Source organism: Macaca nemestrina, chromosome 18 (assembly GCF_043159975.1).
Source record: "Macaca nemestrina isolate mMacNem1 chromosome 18, mMacNem.hap1, whole genome shotgun sequence".
Classification (NCBI taxonomy): domain Eukaryota; kingdom Metazoa; phylum Chordata; class Mammalia; order Primates; family Cercopithecidae; genus Macaca; species Macaca nemestrina.
Window position 1 is genome coordinate 2,553,078 of NC_092142.1, and position 16,961 is coordinate 2,570,038.

A 16,961-nucleotide genomic window follows, 5' to 3' on the forward strand; every position below is an offset into this window, starting at 1 on the left:
AGATAAGAACGTGGCCTTTGGACGGACACTGGCTCATGCCTGTAATCCCAGCACTTTCGGAGGCCGAGACGGGCGGATCACAAGGTCAGGAGATCAAGACCATCCTGGCCAACGTGGTGAAACCCCGTCTCTACTAAAAATACAAAAATTAGCTGGGCGTGGTGGTGTGTGCCTGTAATCCCAGCTACTCAGGAGGCTGAGGCAGGAGAATAACTTGAACCCGGGAGGCGGAGCTTGCAGTGAGCCAAGATCGTGCCACTGCACTCCAGCCTGGCGACAAAGCTAGACTACATCTCAAAAAAAAAAAAAAGAAAAGAAAAAAGAACGTGGCCTTAACCACCACCGCCCCCTAGAGGCTCTCTTGGGTACTTTCGCTTGCTCACTGCACCAAATCTTGAACCCAGATCACAACTGAAGCTCCCACAAGCACACCCTAATTCAGAGATTCCCACCTGAGTAGAGAGGCCTGAAGAACCACCCAAAGAGGGTCACAGGACAGCTGGACACCCTGACAGCCCAGATCACTGAAAGGTAAAGATGGAAATAATGGACTGGGCGCAGTGGCTCATGCCTGTAATTCCAGCACTGTGGTAGTCCCAGGTGGGAAGATCATTTGAACCCAGGACTGGGAGACCATCCTGAGCAGCATAGTGAGACCACCGTCTGCACAACAAACAGAAAAATTAGCCAGACATGGTGGCGCACGCCTGTAGTCGCAGCTACTTGGGAGGTTGAGGTGGGAGGACTCCTTGAGCCCAGGAGGTTGAGGCTGCAGTGAGCCATGATCACACCACTGCACTCCAGCCTGGGAAACAGGGTGAGATGTTGTCCCAAAAAATAAATAAATAAACGAAAAAAGGGAAGTGATGGATGTGTACCTTTTCTTGATTGACGTGCACCCACAATGGTTTCATGGGTGTACAGATATGTCAATACTTATCCAATTCTATACTCAAAAAATGTGCAATTCACGAGAGATCCTGTCTACCCACCCCCCAAAAAAATAAACTAAATAAATGCCTGGGTACAGTGGCTCACGCCTGTAATCCCAGTACTGCGGGAGGCGGAGACGGGTGGATCACTTGAGGTCAGGAGTTCAAGACCAGCCTGGCCAACATTGAAAAACCCCATTTCTACTAAAAATGCAAAAATTAGCTGGGTGTGGTGGTGCACGCCTGTAATCCCAGCTACTTAGGAGGCTGAGGCAGGAGAATCGCTTGAATCCGGGATGGGGAGGTCGCAGTGGGCTGAGATCGTGCCACTGCACTCCAACCTGGGCAACACAGTGAGACCCTGTCTCAAAAAATAAATAAATAGGCCGGGCGCGGTGGCTCAAGCCTGTAATCCCAGCACTTTGGGAGGCCGAGACGGGCGGATCACGAGGTCAGGAGATCGAGACCATCCTGGCTAACCCGGTGAAACCCCGTCTCTACTAAAAATTACAAAAAACTAGCCGGGCGTGGTGGCGGGCGCCTGTAGTCCCAGCTACTCGGGAGGCTGAGGCAGGAGAATGGCGTGGACCCGGGAGGCGGAGCTTGCAGTGAGCTGAGATCCGGCCACTGCACTCCAGGCTGGGCGACAGAGCAAGACTCCGTCTCAAAAAATAAATAAATAAATAAATAAATAAATAAATAAATAAATAAAAATTAGAGCATATATAAATGAATAGGCTGGGTGGAGTGGCTCATGCCTGTAATCCTAGCACTTTGGGAGGCCAAGCCAGGCAGATCACCAGAGGTCAGGAGTTCAAGACTCACCTGGCCAACGTGGTGAGGCCCTGTCTCTACTAAAAATACAAAAATTAGCAGGGCGTGGGGGCACCTGCCTGTAGTCCCAGCTTCTAGGGAGGCCAAGGCAGGAGAATTACTTGAACCCTGGAGGTGGAGGTTGCAGTGAGCCGAGATCATGCCACTGCACTCCAGCCTGGGCGACAGAGCGAGACTCCATCTCAAAAAAAAAAAAAAAAGAAAGAAAGGAAATGAATAGTAATGAGCACACATCATAGAAAATCTATGGGGATGCAAAATTATACATGGAGAGAAACAGATTAACACCACTTATTTTTATTAGCATGAAAAAGCAAGCCAATATATAAATTATTTATTTCAGCATTCTAGAAAAACTGTAAAATAAACCCCCCAAAAAAGATGGAAGGAAATTAGAAAGTAAAGAGCGGAAATTAGTTATTTTAAAAGAAAGAGTAGGGCTGGGTGTGGTGGCTCACACCTGTAATCCCAGCACTTTGGGAGGCCAAGGCGGGTGGATCACAAGGTTAGGAATTCGAAACCAGCCTGGCTAATATGGTGAAACTCCGTCTCTACTAAACAAACAAAACAAACAAACAAACAAAAAACGAGTAGAATTGATGAATAAAATCGAGCTATTTAATAGATATAGTTGCTAAGATTTTTCTAGAAAAAAATTCTGGTAAGTGTGACTGAAAGAGAAAAGGAGAGAAAAAGAAAATATGGGAATATGGGACATTCAGATGAACAATGAAGGTTTTATTCACAGAGATGAAAAAAGTTGAAAATTAAAAAACAGGCCGGGCGCGGTGGCTCAAGCCTGTAATCCCAGCACTTTGGGAGGCCGAGACGGGTGGATCACGAGGTCAGGAGATCAAGACCATCCTGGCTAACACGGTGAAACCCCGTCTCTACTGAAAATACGAAAAACTAGCCGGGCGAGGTGGCGGGCGCCTGTAGTCCCAGCTACTCGGGAGGCTGAGGCAGGAGAATGGCGTAAACCCGGGAGGCGGAGCTTGCAGTGAGCTGCGATCCGGTCACTGCACTGCAGCCTGGGCGACAGAGCGAGACTCAGTCTCAAAAAAAAAACAACAAAAAAAAAAAAAAAAAAGAAAATTAAAAAACAAAATTATGTGCGGCCGGGCGCAGTGGCTCATGCTTGTAATCCCAGCACTTTGGGAGGCCGAGGTGGGTGGATCACGAGGTCAGGAGATCGAGACCATCCTGGCTAACACGGTGAAACTCCATCTCTACTAAAAATACAAAAAATTAGCCGGGCGTGGTGGCAGACACCTGTAATCCTAGCTACTCGGGAGGCTGAGGCAGGAGAATGGCATGAACCCGGGAGGCAGAGCTTGCAGTGAGCTGAGATCGCACCACTGCACTCCAGCCTGGGCAACAGAGCGAGACTCCGCCTCAAAAAAAAAAAGAAAATTATGTGCAATTGTTTGCCTACATTTTTGAAATCTATATGGGATGATTATATGTTACAAACTGTAAAAACCAATTCTAGAGAAAAATAAAAACCCAAATAGACCAACAACAAAAGAACACATTGAAAACGTATCAAAAGCCATGTCAGGAAAAGACACTTAATCCAGATCTTTTTGTGGACAAGTTCTATCAAATGGGGAAGAATCAGGTAATTGTGATTTAATTTAGACTCTTAGAAAACAAGGCTGGGCAGGGTGGCTGACGCCAGTAATCCCAACATCTTGGGAGGCTAAGGCGGGAGGATCACTTGAGCCCAGGAGTTCAAGACCAGCCTGGACAATAGTGAGTCCCCCCATCTCTACAAAAAACTAAAACAGCTGGGAGACTGAAGTGTGAAGTTTGCTTGAACCCAAGAGTTCAAGGCTACAATGAGTCAGAACCGCACCACTGCACTCCAGTCTGGGTAACAGAGTAAGACTCCATTTCAAAAAAAAAAAAAAAAAAAAAGCCAGAGTGGTGGCTCACGCCTGTAATCCCAGCACTTTGGGAGGCCGAGGCAGGTGGATTACATAAGGTTAGGAGTTCAAGACCAGCCTGGCAGGCCGGGCGCGGTGGCTCACGCCTGTAATCCCAGCACTTTGGGAGGCCGAGACGGGCGGATCACGAGGTCAGCAGATTGAGACCATCCTGGCTAGCACGGTGAAACCCCATCTCTACCAAAAAATACGAAAAACTAGCCGGGCGAGGTGGCGGGCGCCTGTAGTCCCAGCTACTTGGGAGGCTGAGGCAGGAGAATGGCATAAACCTGGGAGGCGGAGCTTGCAGTGAGCTGAGATCCGGCCACTGCACTCCAGCCTGGGCGACAGAGCGAGACTCCGTCTCAAAAAAAAAAAAAAAAGACCAGCCTGGCCAACATGGTGAAACCCTGTCTCTAAAATACAAAAATTAGCCGGGCGTGGCCGGGCACAGTGGCTCACACCTATAATCCCAGCACTTTGGGAGACTGAGGTGGGCAGTCACGAGGTCACGAGATTTAGACCATCCTGGTTAATATGCTGAAACCCTGTCTCTACTAAAATATACACACACACAAAATTAGCCGGGCGTGGTGGCAGGCACCTGTAGTCCCAGCTACTCGGGAGGCTGAGGCAGGAGAATGGCCTGAACCCAGGAGGCGAGGCTTGCAGTGAGCTAAGATCGCACCACTGCACTCAGCCTGAGTGAGAGCCAGTCTCCGTCTCAAAAAAAAAAAAAAAAAAAAAAAACAACAAAAAAACTTAGCCAGGTGTGGTAGTGGGTACCTGTAATCCCAGCACTTTGGGAGGCCGAGGCCAGTGGATCACCTGAGGTTAGCAGTTCAAGACCAGCCTGGCCAACAAGGTGAAACCCTGTCTCTACTAAAATACAAAAATTAGCCGGGCATGGTGGCAGCCACCTGTAATCCCAGCTACTCAGGAGGCTGAGGCAGGAGAATTGCTTGAACCCAGGAGGCGGAGGTTGTAGTGAGCCGAGATTGAGATCACACCATTGCACTCCAGCCTGAGTGACAGAGCAAGATTCCGTCTCAAAAAAAAAAAAAAAAAAGACAATAGAAACATTGGAAGGAAAGCACTTGGTGCAGTCTGGGGTAGTCAGTGATTGTTATGGTTATGCAGGGGTCTGTTTTGTTCATCGACAGGGATCCCCGCACCTGCCATGAGGCCATGTGTGTCACTCCGAGGCTGCCAGGAGAGCCTGCAGCCGGAAGCCCTGATGCTGACTCCTCCAATGGCTAAGCGGACGCCCTCACTCAGCTCAGGGGCAGGAAGCCAGCACTGCTGAGAGCAGGCGACTGGCTCCGTAGGAGTGAGGATACCGCTCTGACAGCCACAGAGGCGCACGACTCCCCCGTTAGCTCATCTTCTGTGTGGCAGATCACCTCTGCCGCCTTCCTGTCTGGGAGCACCTGAGTCACTGTGGTCACATCTGCAGGCAACAAAGGGTCCCCATTCGGGCAGGGATAGACACGTGCTTTTCATGACCCGCCCGGCAGGGCCTCAGGGCCATCATGTGAGCAGGCTGAAGGGGGGGTGACCTCTTAGGAGGACACCAGGCTGCTGCATGCCTGGACACCAGGGAGAGCTTACCTGTGACGTCACCCACGTGCTGGGGTGACTCAGTGCTCCTCTCTCGGGTGGAAGTCGCGTTCAGTGCTGCCGCAGTTCCTCCGACGTCTCCATGGCAACGTTCACGCGAATTTGGTAGAACATAAGGTGTTTGAGCTGGAAGGGACCTCAGAGATCGGCTCCTCCTGCCCCCTCATATCATGGAGAGGGGAGCAGGCCCAGACAGGGAATGCCACATGCCCAGGGGCACATAGCAAGCTGCGGACCCTGCAGAGGGCACAGACTGCTGAGCTCCAGAGGATGGTCTTGGGAGGTGCCCTGGGGGCACAGGCCATGGGGGCTTTGCCACTCCCTGGCTTGCTAAGAGCCCCTTGAAGTCCAGCCCAGCTCTCTGCTGCTCAGCCACAGAGCTCTCCCTCCAGTGTCCGGCGGGAACAGGAGTAGGCAGGACAGGGCCCTGTCCTCAGGAGGCTCACAGACTGGTACAGATGCCATGCAGCTGCTGGGGAAGGGCCGGTGAATATCCAGGGAGCCAGAAGTGGGGCACGAGGAGCCAGGGCAGGCTCCCTGGAGGGTGGGGCTCCTGGCAGAGCCCGGAAGCCTGAGGAGGCCTCACTCGTGCCTGCGCCCCCTCTCCCGGCACAAAAGGGCCAGCCTGAGGGCCCACTCTGGGGCAGAGTGTAGGGAACATGCTGGAAAATGGGAGCCAGAGACAGACTGTCCTGGTCCATGGGTCTCAGGGGTCATTGTGGCTGAGGGCTCACAGCACACATCCCTCCAGACACCCAGAACAGTCAGAAGGAACTGGCAGGAGTTAGAGGGCACAGTGTGAGAGTGCCAGGGGGCTGGGCCGTCAGAAGGTAACAGGAGCGAAAGTCCCAGAGCAAGGCCCCAAGGAGACCCAGGGTGCTCCCTTCCCTTGAGGATAGGAACCTGTGGAGATCTTCCCGTCCCTGGCAGAGTCAGCTCTGCACCAGAAGGGTCAAAGGCTGTAGCACCCTTTCCAGGGGAACTCGGACCTCACTCTCCACCCCCAGCTCCCAAGGCCCATCTCAACCTCGGGCCCTGTCTCAGGGACCTGCCCTGGCCTGCAGGACTCCTCTATTCTCCAGGTCTGAAGATGCCAAGAAACTGGACATCCCAAGGCATCCCTGCTGACCTTTCCCACCATGCTGGTCCCCGCCTTGCCCTCGCTGGCCCCTGCCTTGCGCTTGCTGATCTCTGCCTTGCCCTCACTGGCCGCCTGTTCTAGTTTTTTTTTTTAGATGGAATCTCTTTCCGTCAGCCAGGCTCCAGTGCAATGGTGCAATTTCAGCTCACTGCAAGCTCCGCCTCTCGGGTTCACACCATTCTTCTGTCTCAGCCTCTCGAGTAGCTGGGACTACAGGCACCTGCCACCACGCCAGGCTAATTTTTTTTTTTTTTTTTTTTTGTATTTTAGTAGAGACAGGGTTTCACTGTGTTAGCCAAGATGGTCTCGATCTCCTGACTTTGTGATCCGCCTGTCTTGGCCTCCCAAAGTGCTGGGATTACAGGAGTGAGCCACCACTCCTGGCCCCATTTAATCCATCTTTAATCTACCTCAGCATCCCACTGGTCTCCGCCCCTTGGGCATGGACTCTGACCCTCCCTTCCCTTTCTCCAGGCCTACAGCTTCTTTCCTGAAGGTCCTTTCTGTTCCTATGATCCCTCCCCTGGGTGACTACAACCCCCATCAACTCATTCCCAGGCCCACAGGATCCACCATCCATCCCCTCCTGCCAGTCCCCAGTATTCCTGTAGCACAGTATCCTCTGTTGTTCTGCTTAAAAGCCATGCACAGCTCCCTACTTCCCACTGTACAATTTCCAAGCTCCTAGGAATAACACTCAGATTTCCCTTCCCAGCTGACCCCGTCCTACCTTACCAGCTTGATTACCTCCCATTTCCTCCAAGGAACTGGACCATACTTCGGCCACCTCGGCACAAAGTGCCCACCTGCTAGTCCTCTCAGCCTATACATATTCACTCCCTCCACCTGGCGACTTTCTTTGTCTCTTATGTCAGACTCTAGCTCAATCCTCAAAGCCCAGTGCAAACCCTCCCTCCTCCAAAAGCCTTGCTCTCACTACTGATCACATTGTCTTAAATCTTTGTTAGCAAGGCATATCCTCCTGAAGTGAGGCCTGTGTTTCTACATCACATTTCTTTTTCTTTTTCTTGTCTTTTTTTTTTTTTCCAGAGTCTCACTCTGTCGCCCAGGTTGGAATGCAACAGCACAATCTCAGCTCACTGCAACCTCCTCCTCCTGGGTTCAAGGGATTCTCCTGCCTCAGCCTCCCAAGTAGCTGGGATTATAGGCATGTGCCACCATGCCTGGCTAATTTTTGTATTTTTAGCAGAGACAGGGTTTCATCATGTTGGCCAGGCTGGTCTCAAACTCCTGGCCTCAAGTGATCTGCCTGCTCAGCCTCCCAAAGTGCTGGGATTACAGGCGTGAGCCACCGCACCTGGCCTCTTTCACCAATTTAACAACTACTTATGGAGGCCCAGAGCTGGCTGCTGGGGACAGCAGTGACCAAGACAAGCTGCTTCCTGTGCCCAGAAACCTTACACTCCAGAGGGTGAAACAGATGGCAAACACAGCAACTAAGAAACATAATGATCAAAGATTACAAGGCCTGCTGGAAGCCAAGAGAGGGTTCTGTGATGCAGGCACCCAGAGCTCCCCATTTTCAACAGAAACCAGAGACTTGGATTTTTACGTAAACTCTCCTAATTTTAAAGGTTGCCAGCGCAAGCCCGTTTCCTCTGCTCACTCAAGGCTCCCCTCCCCGCCTGGCCTCCCACTTTCTCCGGCGCGCCGGCGCGCCTGCCTCCTTCTCTTCCTGGGGGCCCCATCCACACTCCTCCCCCTGCAGGATGCCCTACTTGCACCCAGCTCCTCCTGCTGCCTGTGCCCTGGGGATACCTGAGCAGCAGCTGGCAGGAGGGACTCCACTGGACTGGAAGTCCACTGCCCAGGACCCTGGGGCCAGTGCACAGCAGCTGCTGAGGCCCCCAGCTCAGACCCTGGGCCAGCCATCCTGAAGGAGGCCTTGTAGGGGGTGGACACCTGGAGTCCCCAGGGCTGCAGCTGCAGAAGCCAAATACCTCTGCCCAGGCCCAGTGCACACACACTGGGGGTTGGTCTGGAAGAGCTGGGGGGCCGGAGGAGTGAGACAAGGAAGGGAGGTCTGGCGGGTTCTGAGAGGGCTTCCCGATTTGCCCCCCAGCTCTGCCAGGTCCCTGGGGATTAAGTATACAGGGATCTCTGCCATGGGATGGTTTATGTTCTCTGGAGCTGGAGTTCCCAGGAGCAAATCCTAGCTCTGCCCTTCCTAGCCTGCTGACCTTGGACAGCCCTCCTTGCCTTTCTGAGCCTCAGTTTCCCCATATGGACACTTGGGGCAGCACCCACCTTGCAGGATAACTTTGAAGAGGTCATGTGCCTGGCACACAACAGCGCTCAGTGTAGCGGTGTTCCACGGCCTCTGCCAGGTCCTCTCGAGGAATCACTCCGCTGGGCACTGTCCCTCCATCTGTGTTTTCTCAGGCATCTGACCCGAGAGGCAGTTGATTGTTTGGGCTCTGGGCACTGCCAGCTGGGAGGAAGCAGGCCTCTGAAAGGCCCAAGGTCCTGGTGACAGCTGCCACGTTTCCAGGGACAGCCGGGTCATCTCTCCAGCTCCCAGAGAAGCACCAAGAAGCCCCCGCATGCCAAGGACACCACCCCTCTGCACCACTGTGCCCCAGCTCTGACCACTGCAGTCCCATCTTCTCTGTGAGAGGGGCCGACAGAGCTCCAGTCAGCCCAGGTTGGGGAGATGGGTCTGCCCCGGACCAGCTTAGGGTTTGGAGAATCAGCCCTGGCTACCTGAAGGTCTGAACCTGGAGGGGAAGGGCAAGGGGCCAGCCACGCAGCCTGGACAGGGGCCTCTGCCTTCCACCTTTCAGACCCTGAGGGTAGAGTCCCATGGGAGGGGACCCTCAGGGCGCCAGGGGCTGGCTGCGACAGCGACTTCCTCTTTCCCGCGGATCCCCAGGCGTGCGCAGCAGGCAGAAGCTGCGGGGGAGATCGCCATGCCCCCTGTGTCCTCCCAGTGACCAGCTGTCACCTGAGTCCAGGGTGCCTGCCCCAGTAGCCAGGCGTGTTTGCCAAGCGAGGGCTGGAGCTTCCCGGACCCGCCTGCCCTGGAGGGGATGGAGCAGTGAAGGGCAGCGGGCCAAGCACCAGGCATCTGGAGCTAAGGGAACAGAAGCCCGCAGTGCCCGTCCATGTGGGCCCTCTGCCCCAGCACCTACATCTCAGGACACCCCCTCCTCCCAGGTCTGGCAGTCCAGTTTGGGGGTCACCGAGCTGGGGTGGTGTGCAGCCAGCACAAGGGATTCAGGATCCCGGGGTGACCCCTGGCCCAGGCCTGCCACCTCACAGCTGGCTCCAGACCCCAAGGCAGCCCCGGGCATGGGTCGCGGTCGGGGGGCGGGGCGGGGCCCGGGCCTCCAGACCCGCCCCGAGCGGGGGTGTATTTGCATGTCCCCGCCCTGCGCACGGCATTGGCGGCGGCGGCGGCAGGAGGCCGGGCTTGAGTGGCTGTGCGCCCGTGGAGCGGCGGGGGCGGGGCGCAAGCCGGGCGCCCGGGATGATGCCGCCGCTGCCGCCGCTGCCGGGGGAAGGGTTCGGGTCCGGGTCGGGCCCGGCGGGCACAGGGAGCGGGACGGCCCGGGGCACGGTGGCTGCAGCGGGAGCACACTGAGCGCCCGCCCGCCATGTCCAGGAAGAAGACCTCCAAGAGCAAGGGGGCCAGCACCCCCGCTGCCTCCATGCTGCCCTCCGCCAACGGGCCCCGACCGGCGCGCTCCGGGACTGCGCGTCCCGGCCCCGACGCGCCGCCCAACGGGCCCTTGCAGCCCGGCCGGCCCTCGCTTGGCGGCGGTGGCGACTTCTACGACGTTGCTTTCAAGGTGAGCCAGACACCTGCCTCCCAGGCCAGCGCAGCAGGTGGCACCCGGTCTGAGCCAAGGGTTGGGGGTCAGAGAGGGGGGGTGCAGGGCCCGCGGCCCCAGGGCGCGGAGCCGACGCGGGAGGCACCCCGTGGGGCTTGCACGGTGCATCGTGCACACACACAGCCGTCCATCCGAGGTCTGGGGAATTCAACAGCTGGCGGGGCCTGTCACCCACCCCCAGCCGGCATGGCGGCACAAGGGGTCCCGCGACCATCAGTGCCCCGCCCGGGGTCTCACCATTTCCCATATGCTGCCCTCCCTCTACCCAGGGGCTGTGGGCCTTTTTTTTTTTTTTTTTTTTTTTTCCGTTGGGGGGAAGAGGTTTGCCAGATGGATGGGGAACCCTGGGACCCCAGACCAAGGCAGAGGCTGTGTGGACTTGGCAGGGCGCTGGGAGGACCATCTTTAGGTTTGGTAGCACAGGTTTCGGGGAGAAGGCCTGACTGCCCCCCACCTGCACCCCCCCTCCCATCCTCAGACTTGGCCCAGGTCCCTCCTCAGGTCGAGATCTGACCCTAATGGGGCAAATTCCCCTTGAGCCTTGCTGGGGTCATGTCCCTACTGGGATGTGGAGAAGCCCCCGGCAGAGGCCTCCCCAAGTCTCTTAGGAGGTCCCTAGCTGCCACACCATCTGCTCCCCTCCCAGAGGAAGCCTGCTGTCCACTGTTGGGGGGTACGGACGTTAGGGAGGGTCCAGGATGGAGGTAGCTGTCCTCGTTCCCTACTGAGATGGCCACTGTGCAGAAGGACAGAGCGGCCTGAGCCTTTCAGAGGTAGAGGCTGGGTGTCCAGCCCATCCGGGTCCCTGGCTCCGCTGAGCCTGCAACCCCTCTGACCAGGTCAGCTCAGGGCAGACGGGACTCTCCCTGACCCTCCTGCTTGTCCTAGGTCATGCTGGTGGGGGACTCGGGCGTGGGGAAGACCTGTCTGCTAGTGCGATTCAAGGACGGCGCTTTCCTGGCGGGGACGTTCATCTCCACCGTAGGCATTGACTTCCGGGTGAGTGGAGGCCCCGGCCCGGCCCCACATCACCCCACGTCCTGCCGGTACCCCTGAGCAGCAAGTTCTCTGTGATCCCTGTGGTACTGACAGGCTCAAGCAGCCTGGACCCCAGGTGGAATGCCTTAGCCACCAAGCTGCCCGCCTCGACCTCCCAACACCTGGGCTGGTGGCTGCACCCGACAAGCAGAGTTAGTTGCCCTGTGCCAGGGGATGGCATTACCCAGGGACCATATCCTGTGCCTTGGGGGAGGTGGACGCTGCTGCCCACAGTGTGGTGGGTCAGAGGAAGTGAAGGGGCATGTCCGCTTGGGGCCAGCAGTGCTGCCTCAGTACAGAGGCCTTGCCGGGCCCTAGGATCACGTGCTCCCTGCAGAGCCTGAGTGAGGGTGTTTCCAGGGTTTGCCTAGGGGAGAGGAGCCTGCCCTTGGGTGAGGCCACCCCCTCCACCACCAGCCCAAATTCCTCGTGCTGAGGTGCTGTCGTATTCTCAGCAAATCTTAAGTTTGCGTTTTTCTCACCCTTTAATTACAGCCAGTTAGAGGGAGGATGGAGGGAGGGCTGTCCCAGGGACAGGAAGAAGGGCTCCCTGTCTGGGGAGCTGTTCTCTACCCTGTCTGGGGGTTCCAGTTCCCCTCAGGTCCTCTGGGATGGACAGAGGACTGAAGTGCCCGAGGGGGGCAGGCCAGTCCTGTCTGGTCCCCACTTCCCACCTCCCTCTTGGCTCTCGGGTGGGAGGTAAGAGGTGAGGCCATTTGGTTCGCACTCTTGTTCAGGGTGCTAGGGAAGGCGGTGTCCTCCCCAGCCCAGCAGATGGCCCTGCCTGGTTCCCGGGAGACCCAGAAGCACTCTGACAGCAGGAGCTCAGGCTGAGGGAGGTGGCACGCGTTCCAGCTGGCCCGGACCGCAGGCTGCGACTGAAGCCCCCCGCCCCCACCCCAGCAGATGGACTGGGGCCAGACCACTCCCTGCCTACGTCTAGTCCTTAACTGGGAGGGCCCAGCCTGGGACGCTGCCAGGCAGTTCTGGGATCTGTGGTTACTGCCTTGGGTCCGACAGGCCCAGGCCCAGCCCTGATAATCCCAGCAAGAAGAGGCTTGTAATTTTTTATTCTTTTGAGACAGGGTCTCACTCTGTCGCCCATGCTGGAGTGCAGCGGTGATCATGGTGGACTGCAGCCTCCAACTTCTGGGTTCAAGCCATCCTGAGTCTTTCAAATTAGCAAAAAGAGCTACTGGGGAGGCTGAGGCATTGCAGCTCGTTAGTTACTGCAGCAGCCACGTGACTGGCACCCATTTGCACATGGGAAAACCGAGGCAGTGTCAGTAAGAGGCCTGGTGGGGTCCTGAGTTCAAATAAGTCAGCACAAGAGCTGCGGGGAGAGGCCCGCACTTGCGGGTGTGGGTGAGGCCAAATTGGTTTAAGGGAACCCTGCAGGGGCTGGGCTGGACCTGGGAGCTGGGAGGTCTTAGGGGACGGGAAGCTGGGCGGGAAGGAGAGCCATGGGACTCTGAGGGGGTGGTAGTGAGGCTAGTGGGGATAGAGGCTGGGCCCGGCCCTTGCCAGAGCTGCCTGGTTCTGTCTGTTTCAGAACAAAGTTCTGGACGTGGATGGTGTGAAGGTGAAGCTGCAGGTAAGGTGACTGGCAGAGGGCAAGCTGGGGGACAGGTGATGCCAGGGAGGGGCTGGACAGCCTGACCAGTGCCTGTTCGCTGCAGATGTGGGACACAGCTGGTCAGGAGCGGTTCCGCAGTGTTACCCATGCCTACTACCGTGACGCTCATGGTGAGCCCCTGGGTACCCGGGCTGGTTGGGGGGGCAGGGGCGGGTCTGAGCACCTGAGGGTGCAGGTGATGGTGGATGTCCTCACTGCCCTGTCCCCAGCTCTGCTGCTGCTCTACGATGTGACCAACAAGGCCTCCTTTGACAACATCCAGGTCAGTGGCCTTCCCGGTGGGGTGAAAGGGCCCTGATACGGCCTGACCCACCCCAACCTCCTTCTGGTAGATGACATCAGGGTTCCAAAGGACCCCACTGAGAGTAGGGAGAGGGAAATGACAGCCTTCTGGGCTGGAGGAGGCCCAAGTAGACCTGAGTGCCATTCCAGCTCCCTCAACAGGACCCTTTGCATAAGGGACCTGTAAGGTGGGCTTCCCTAAGTGATACACGGGGGGTTATCACTTCTAAAGACAGGTATCCTGGCCAGGCATGGTGGCTTACCCGAGGTCAGGCGTTTGAGACCAGCCTGGCCAACATGGTGAAACCCCATCTCTACTAAAAATACAAAAATTAGCCGGGTGTGGTGACACACACCTGTAATCCCAGCTCCTCAGGAGGCTGAGGTTGCAGTGAGTCAAGACTGTGCCACGGCACTCCAGCCTGGACGACAGAGCAAAACTGTCTCAAAAAAATAAAATGGGCCGGGCATGGTGGCTCACACTGTAATCCCACCACCTTGGGAGGCCGAGGTGGGCAGATCATGAGGTCAGGAGTTGGAGACTGGCCTGGCCAACATGGTGAAACCCCTTCTCTACCAAAGATACAAAAAATTAGTTGGGTGTGGTGGTGCATACCTGTAATCCCAGCTACTTGGGAGACTGAACCCTCCCAAGGTTCTCTGAACCCGAGGAGAATAGCTTGAACCCAGGAGATGGAGATTGCTTCATTGCACTCCAGCCTGGGCAACAGGGGAAGACTGTCTCAAAAAAAAAAAAAAAAAAAAAAAAAAAAAAAAAAAAGATGAAATAAAGACAGGTGCCCTGTACAGTGTGACCTGGAGGACCAAAGTTCTGGGGCATGGGGCAAGCCATGGAGGGAGCCCCAGCCTCGTCTGCTGCCTCCCACAGGCCTGGCTGGCCGAGATCCATGAGTATGCCCAGCACGACGTGGCGCTCATGCTGCTGGGGAACAAGGTGGGAGGCCCGGTTGTCCTCACCTGGGTCACAGGGCAGGGCAGGTGAGGGGGCAGGGGCCAACCATGGGCCAGCTGTCACCAAGACCCTGTGCCTGGGCCAGGTGGACTCTGCCCATGAGCGTGTGGTGAAGAGGGAGGACGGGGAGAAGCTGGCCAAGGTGAGTCAAGGCAGGGGGGTGGTGAGGGGTTGCCCCTGGAGGCCACGAGCCTGGGCTGTCCCCGCCAGGCCACCACCTGGCTGGCAGCAGCTGTTTACAGGAGTATGGGCTGCCCTTCATGGAAACCAGTGCCAAGACGGGCCTCAACGTGGACTTGGCCTTCACAGCCATAGCAAAGTAAGTCCTGCCAGTCACCAGGGCTCCCCCAGCACAGGGCCTAAACCCTCTTATTGGAGTCCAGGTCATCGTGTCCCCTTGTCACCCCCACTCCGCAGGGAGTTGAAGCAGCGCTCCATGAAGACTCCCAGCGAGCCACGCTTCCGGCTGCACGATTACGTTAAGAGGGAGGGTCGCGGGGCCTCCTGCTGCCGCCCTTGAACCTGGCTGAGCTCAGTCCTCTGGAGGAAGCCGCCCAACCCCCAGAAGACTGGACAGTCTCCAGGCCCTTCTGACTTTGTTGCCCAGTGGCCAATACCAGTGTCTGTTTCCAGGAGCCCCAGGTCAAGCCTTGCCCCTTCCTCCTCCCAGCAGCAGTCCCAACAAGCAGGCTTCTGACAGCCCATGGCCCACACACTGGCCACCGTGGAAAAGCAGCCTTCTGCACGGGAGGGGGCGCGGCATGTGGACAGACTTTGCCACGGTGCTCTGCTGCCCCCTCCTGGGCACACCCAGGTGAGGGAGGGCTGGGGCTGGCACCACGCACAGTGCCTAACCCTAGAAAAGCCATGTCTTCACCCGCACACTGCTCAGGCAGGTCAGGGAGGTCGCCTGCCCACGCCTGGGACAGAGGGCTTCACTGCTAATCACATCGTGCATCTGTGTGTCCTGGGAGCTACCTGCTCCCAGTCCACCCTCTAGGAGGCTCTGGCTCAAACAGCAATAGGGTTTTCCTCAGTGACCTTGGAGGATGCCTGTGGCCTTGTGATAAAACGTGGGAAATCACAGAAACGCCAGAAAACAACAAATGCCAGCCCAGCCTGGCCACAGCTGAGGTCTGTGATTTCCCAGCACGCTCCACCTTGCACTCAACTTGGCCTGTTGATCGCAAGCCTTTGTTTTCAGTCCTAGTGAATAAAGTTGTGTTTTCTGAAGCGTCTGTCTCATGTATTGAAAAAAATCCACTTCTAGAGCAGATGCTAGAGCTTGAGAGACTCAGCAGGGCCCAGAACCCTCAGCAGGTGTGTGGTTATCACTCCCCCATGGCTGAGGCCTCCCTAGAGAGGAACATGGGAACCCTAGGTGGTGTCAACTTCCCTCCACAGATCTCAAAGGCTTTTTTGGACTCACCCTGGGGCAAAGGCATGAAAAACAGTATTTGGCTGGGTGTGGTGGCTCACACCTGCAATCCCAGCACTTTGGAAGGCTGAGGCGGGTGGATGACCTGAGGTCAGGGGTTTGAGACCAACCTAACACGGAGAAACCCCGTCTCTACTAAAAATACAAAATTAGTTAGGCATGGTGGTAGGCGCCTGTCATCCCAGTTACTTAGGCGGCTCAGGCAGGAAAATCGCTTGAGGCGGTGGTTGTGCCATCGCACTTCAGCCTGAGAAACAAGAGTGAAACTGTCTAAAAAAAAAAAAATTACGGACAGAAATGGCGAAGGCAATCCCAAGAGATGGAAAGTCACTGGTAACGAGTTTCCGTTCCGTTTTCATGTCTGTACACTTTCCCAAGATTGCCTGTGGATAAGCCAGACCTCCGGGGTGCCAGAAGAATAGGAAAATAAAGACACTTGAGAGAAAACCGAATCAACTCACTACCTTTGCTTTATTGCTAAGCACTTCAATCGCCGCAACGCCCACCTTACCGCTCGGCCCTCCGGATTGAGGTTTACTTAGGTTCAAAATTTGCAGCCGGCTGGCGACGAAACCTGAAAGTCAGACAACGCCAAAACGTAGACATAAGTCCCCACTCCCTCGTTTCGGGCAACACTTGTTTCCATTCTCAGCCCGTCTCCGTCAAGAGTGAGCACCCCCAAGCCTCAGTCTTGCAAAATAATCAGACTGCACGTGCAGTTTTCATACGAGGTGTCAGAAGTCAAAGCAATTCATCACAGGCTTGAGAATAGGGGAACCCAGACCCGGCCCAGTCTTACCTGCAGGTAGCTGAGGGTCTGAGATTCAGGAAGAAACGTTTAAACACTAAGGGACAAAGCGGAGCCTAGGCCAAGGCTGGACGCCCGGGGACCAGGCCGGCCTGCAGCTTTCAGGCCGCCCTCAAAGCCACGCTCGTGGCCCAGTTCTTCCCTGGATTTTAGCACATGGCGTACGCATTAACACAACCCTCCCCCTTCGCACTCGACCGCAAAAGAAAGGAGGCGCGCGAGGCTCAAGCTTTTATAGAAACTTTCCCACCTCTGTCATTGGGCTATCCTGGCGGAAGTGCCCGCCTTCCCCGGACGCTGGTACGCCCCGCTCCCTACCGCGTTGTTTCCACCAATCGTACCGTGGCATTTCTTTTGGCAGCGGTCTCTCGGACCCAGAACCGAAGCTCCTCCCTTATGCAGAGTCCGTAAAGCCTAACAGTGAGTGACGGATGAGCAAAGCCAATCAGACATCAATCTGCAACATAGAGTGATTCT

At 56.2% G+C, this 16,961-nt stretch overlaps 1 protein-coding gene, 1 long non-coding RNA gene and 1 other non-coding gene across 6 annotated transcripts; 1 reads left to right on the forward strand and 2 right to left on the reverse strand.

Moving 5' to 3' along the window:
- Nucleotides 1-9,924: 9,924 nt before the first annotated feature.
- LOC105485814 (RAB26, member RAS oncogene family) lies at nt 9,925-15,471 on the forward strand. Of its 4 annotated transcripts, none has more exons than XM_011748314.3 (9): nt 9,925-10,267; nt 11,198-11,308; nt 12,900-12,941; nt 13,027-13,093; nt 13,193-13,245; nt 14,155-14,220; nt 14,324-14,380; nt 14,481-14,557; nt 14,656-15,471. In XM_011748314.3, exons 1-9 carry the CDS (start codon nt 10,073-10,075, stop codon nt 14,756-14,758), a joined length of 771 nt encoding a protein of 256 aa, XP_011746616.2. In that variant the 5' UTR covers nt 9,925-10,072; the 3' UTR covers nt 14,759-15,471. The 4 variants fall into 4 exon arrangements, with proteins under 4 accessions (XP_011746616.2, XP_011746619.2, XP_011746618.2 ...); XM_011748316.3 differs by having other exon boundaries at nt 9,937-10,267; nt 14,449-14,557; XM_011748317.3 differs by lacking the exon at nt 14,324-14,380 and having other exon boundaries at nt 9,936-10,267; nt 14,449-14,557.
- Nucleotides 15,472-16,128: 657 nt separating this feature from the next.
- Nucleotides 16,129-16,930, reverse strand: LOC105485813 (uncharacterized). Its single transcript, XR_989798.3, has 2 exons — nt 16,476-16,930; nt 16,129-16,250 (listed from the first exon to the last, which is right to left on the reverse strand). It is a non-coding gene; the product is annotated as an uncharacterized lncRNA (long non-coding RNA).
- LOC112427428 (small nucleolar RNA SNORD60) lies at nt 16,357-16,439 on the reverse strand. Its single transcript, XR_003018972.1, has one exon. It is a non-coding gene; the product is annotated as a small nucleolar RNA SNORD60 (small nucleolar RNA).
- Nucleotides 16,931-16,961: the final 31 nt, after the last annotated feature.

Excerpts from the sequence above, each read along its gene's own strand:
- LOC105485814 (XM_011748314.3), top strand. The coding sequence starts at position 10,073 with ATGTCCAGGAAGAAGACCTCCAAGAGCAAGGGGGCCAGCACCCCCGCT. Across the intron at positions 10,268-11,197 it reads TCTACGACGTTGCTTTCAAG|GTCATGCTGGTGGGGGACTC; the intron begins GTGAGCCAGACA and ends TGCTTGTCCTAG. Across the intron at positions 13,246-14,154 it reads CCTCCTTTGACAACATCCAG|GCCTGGCTGGCCGAGATCCA; the intron begins GTCAGTGGCCTT and ends TGCCTCCCACAG.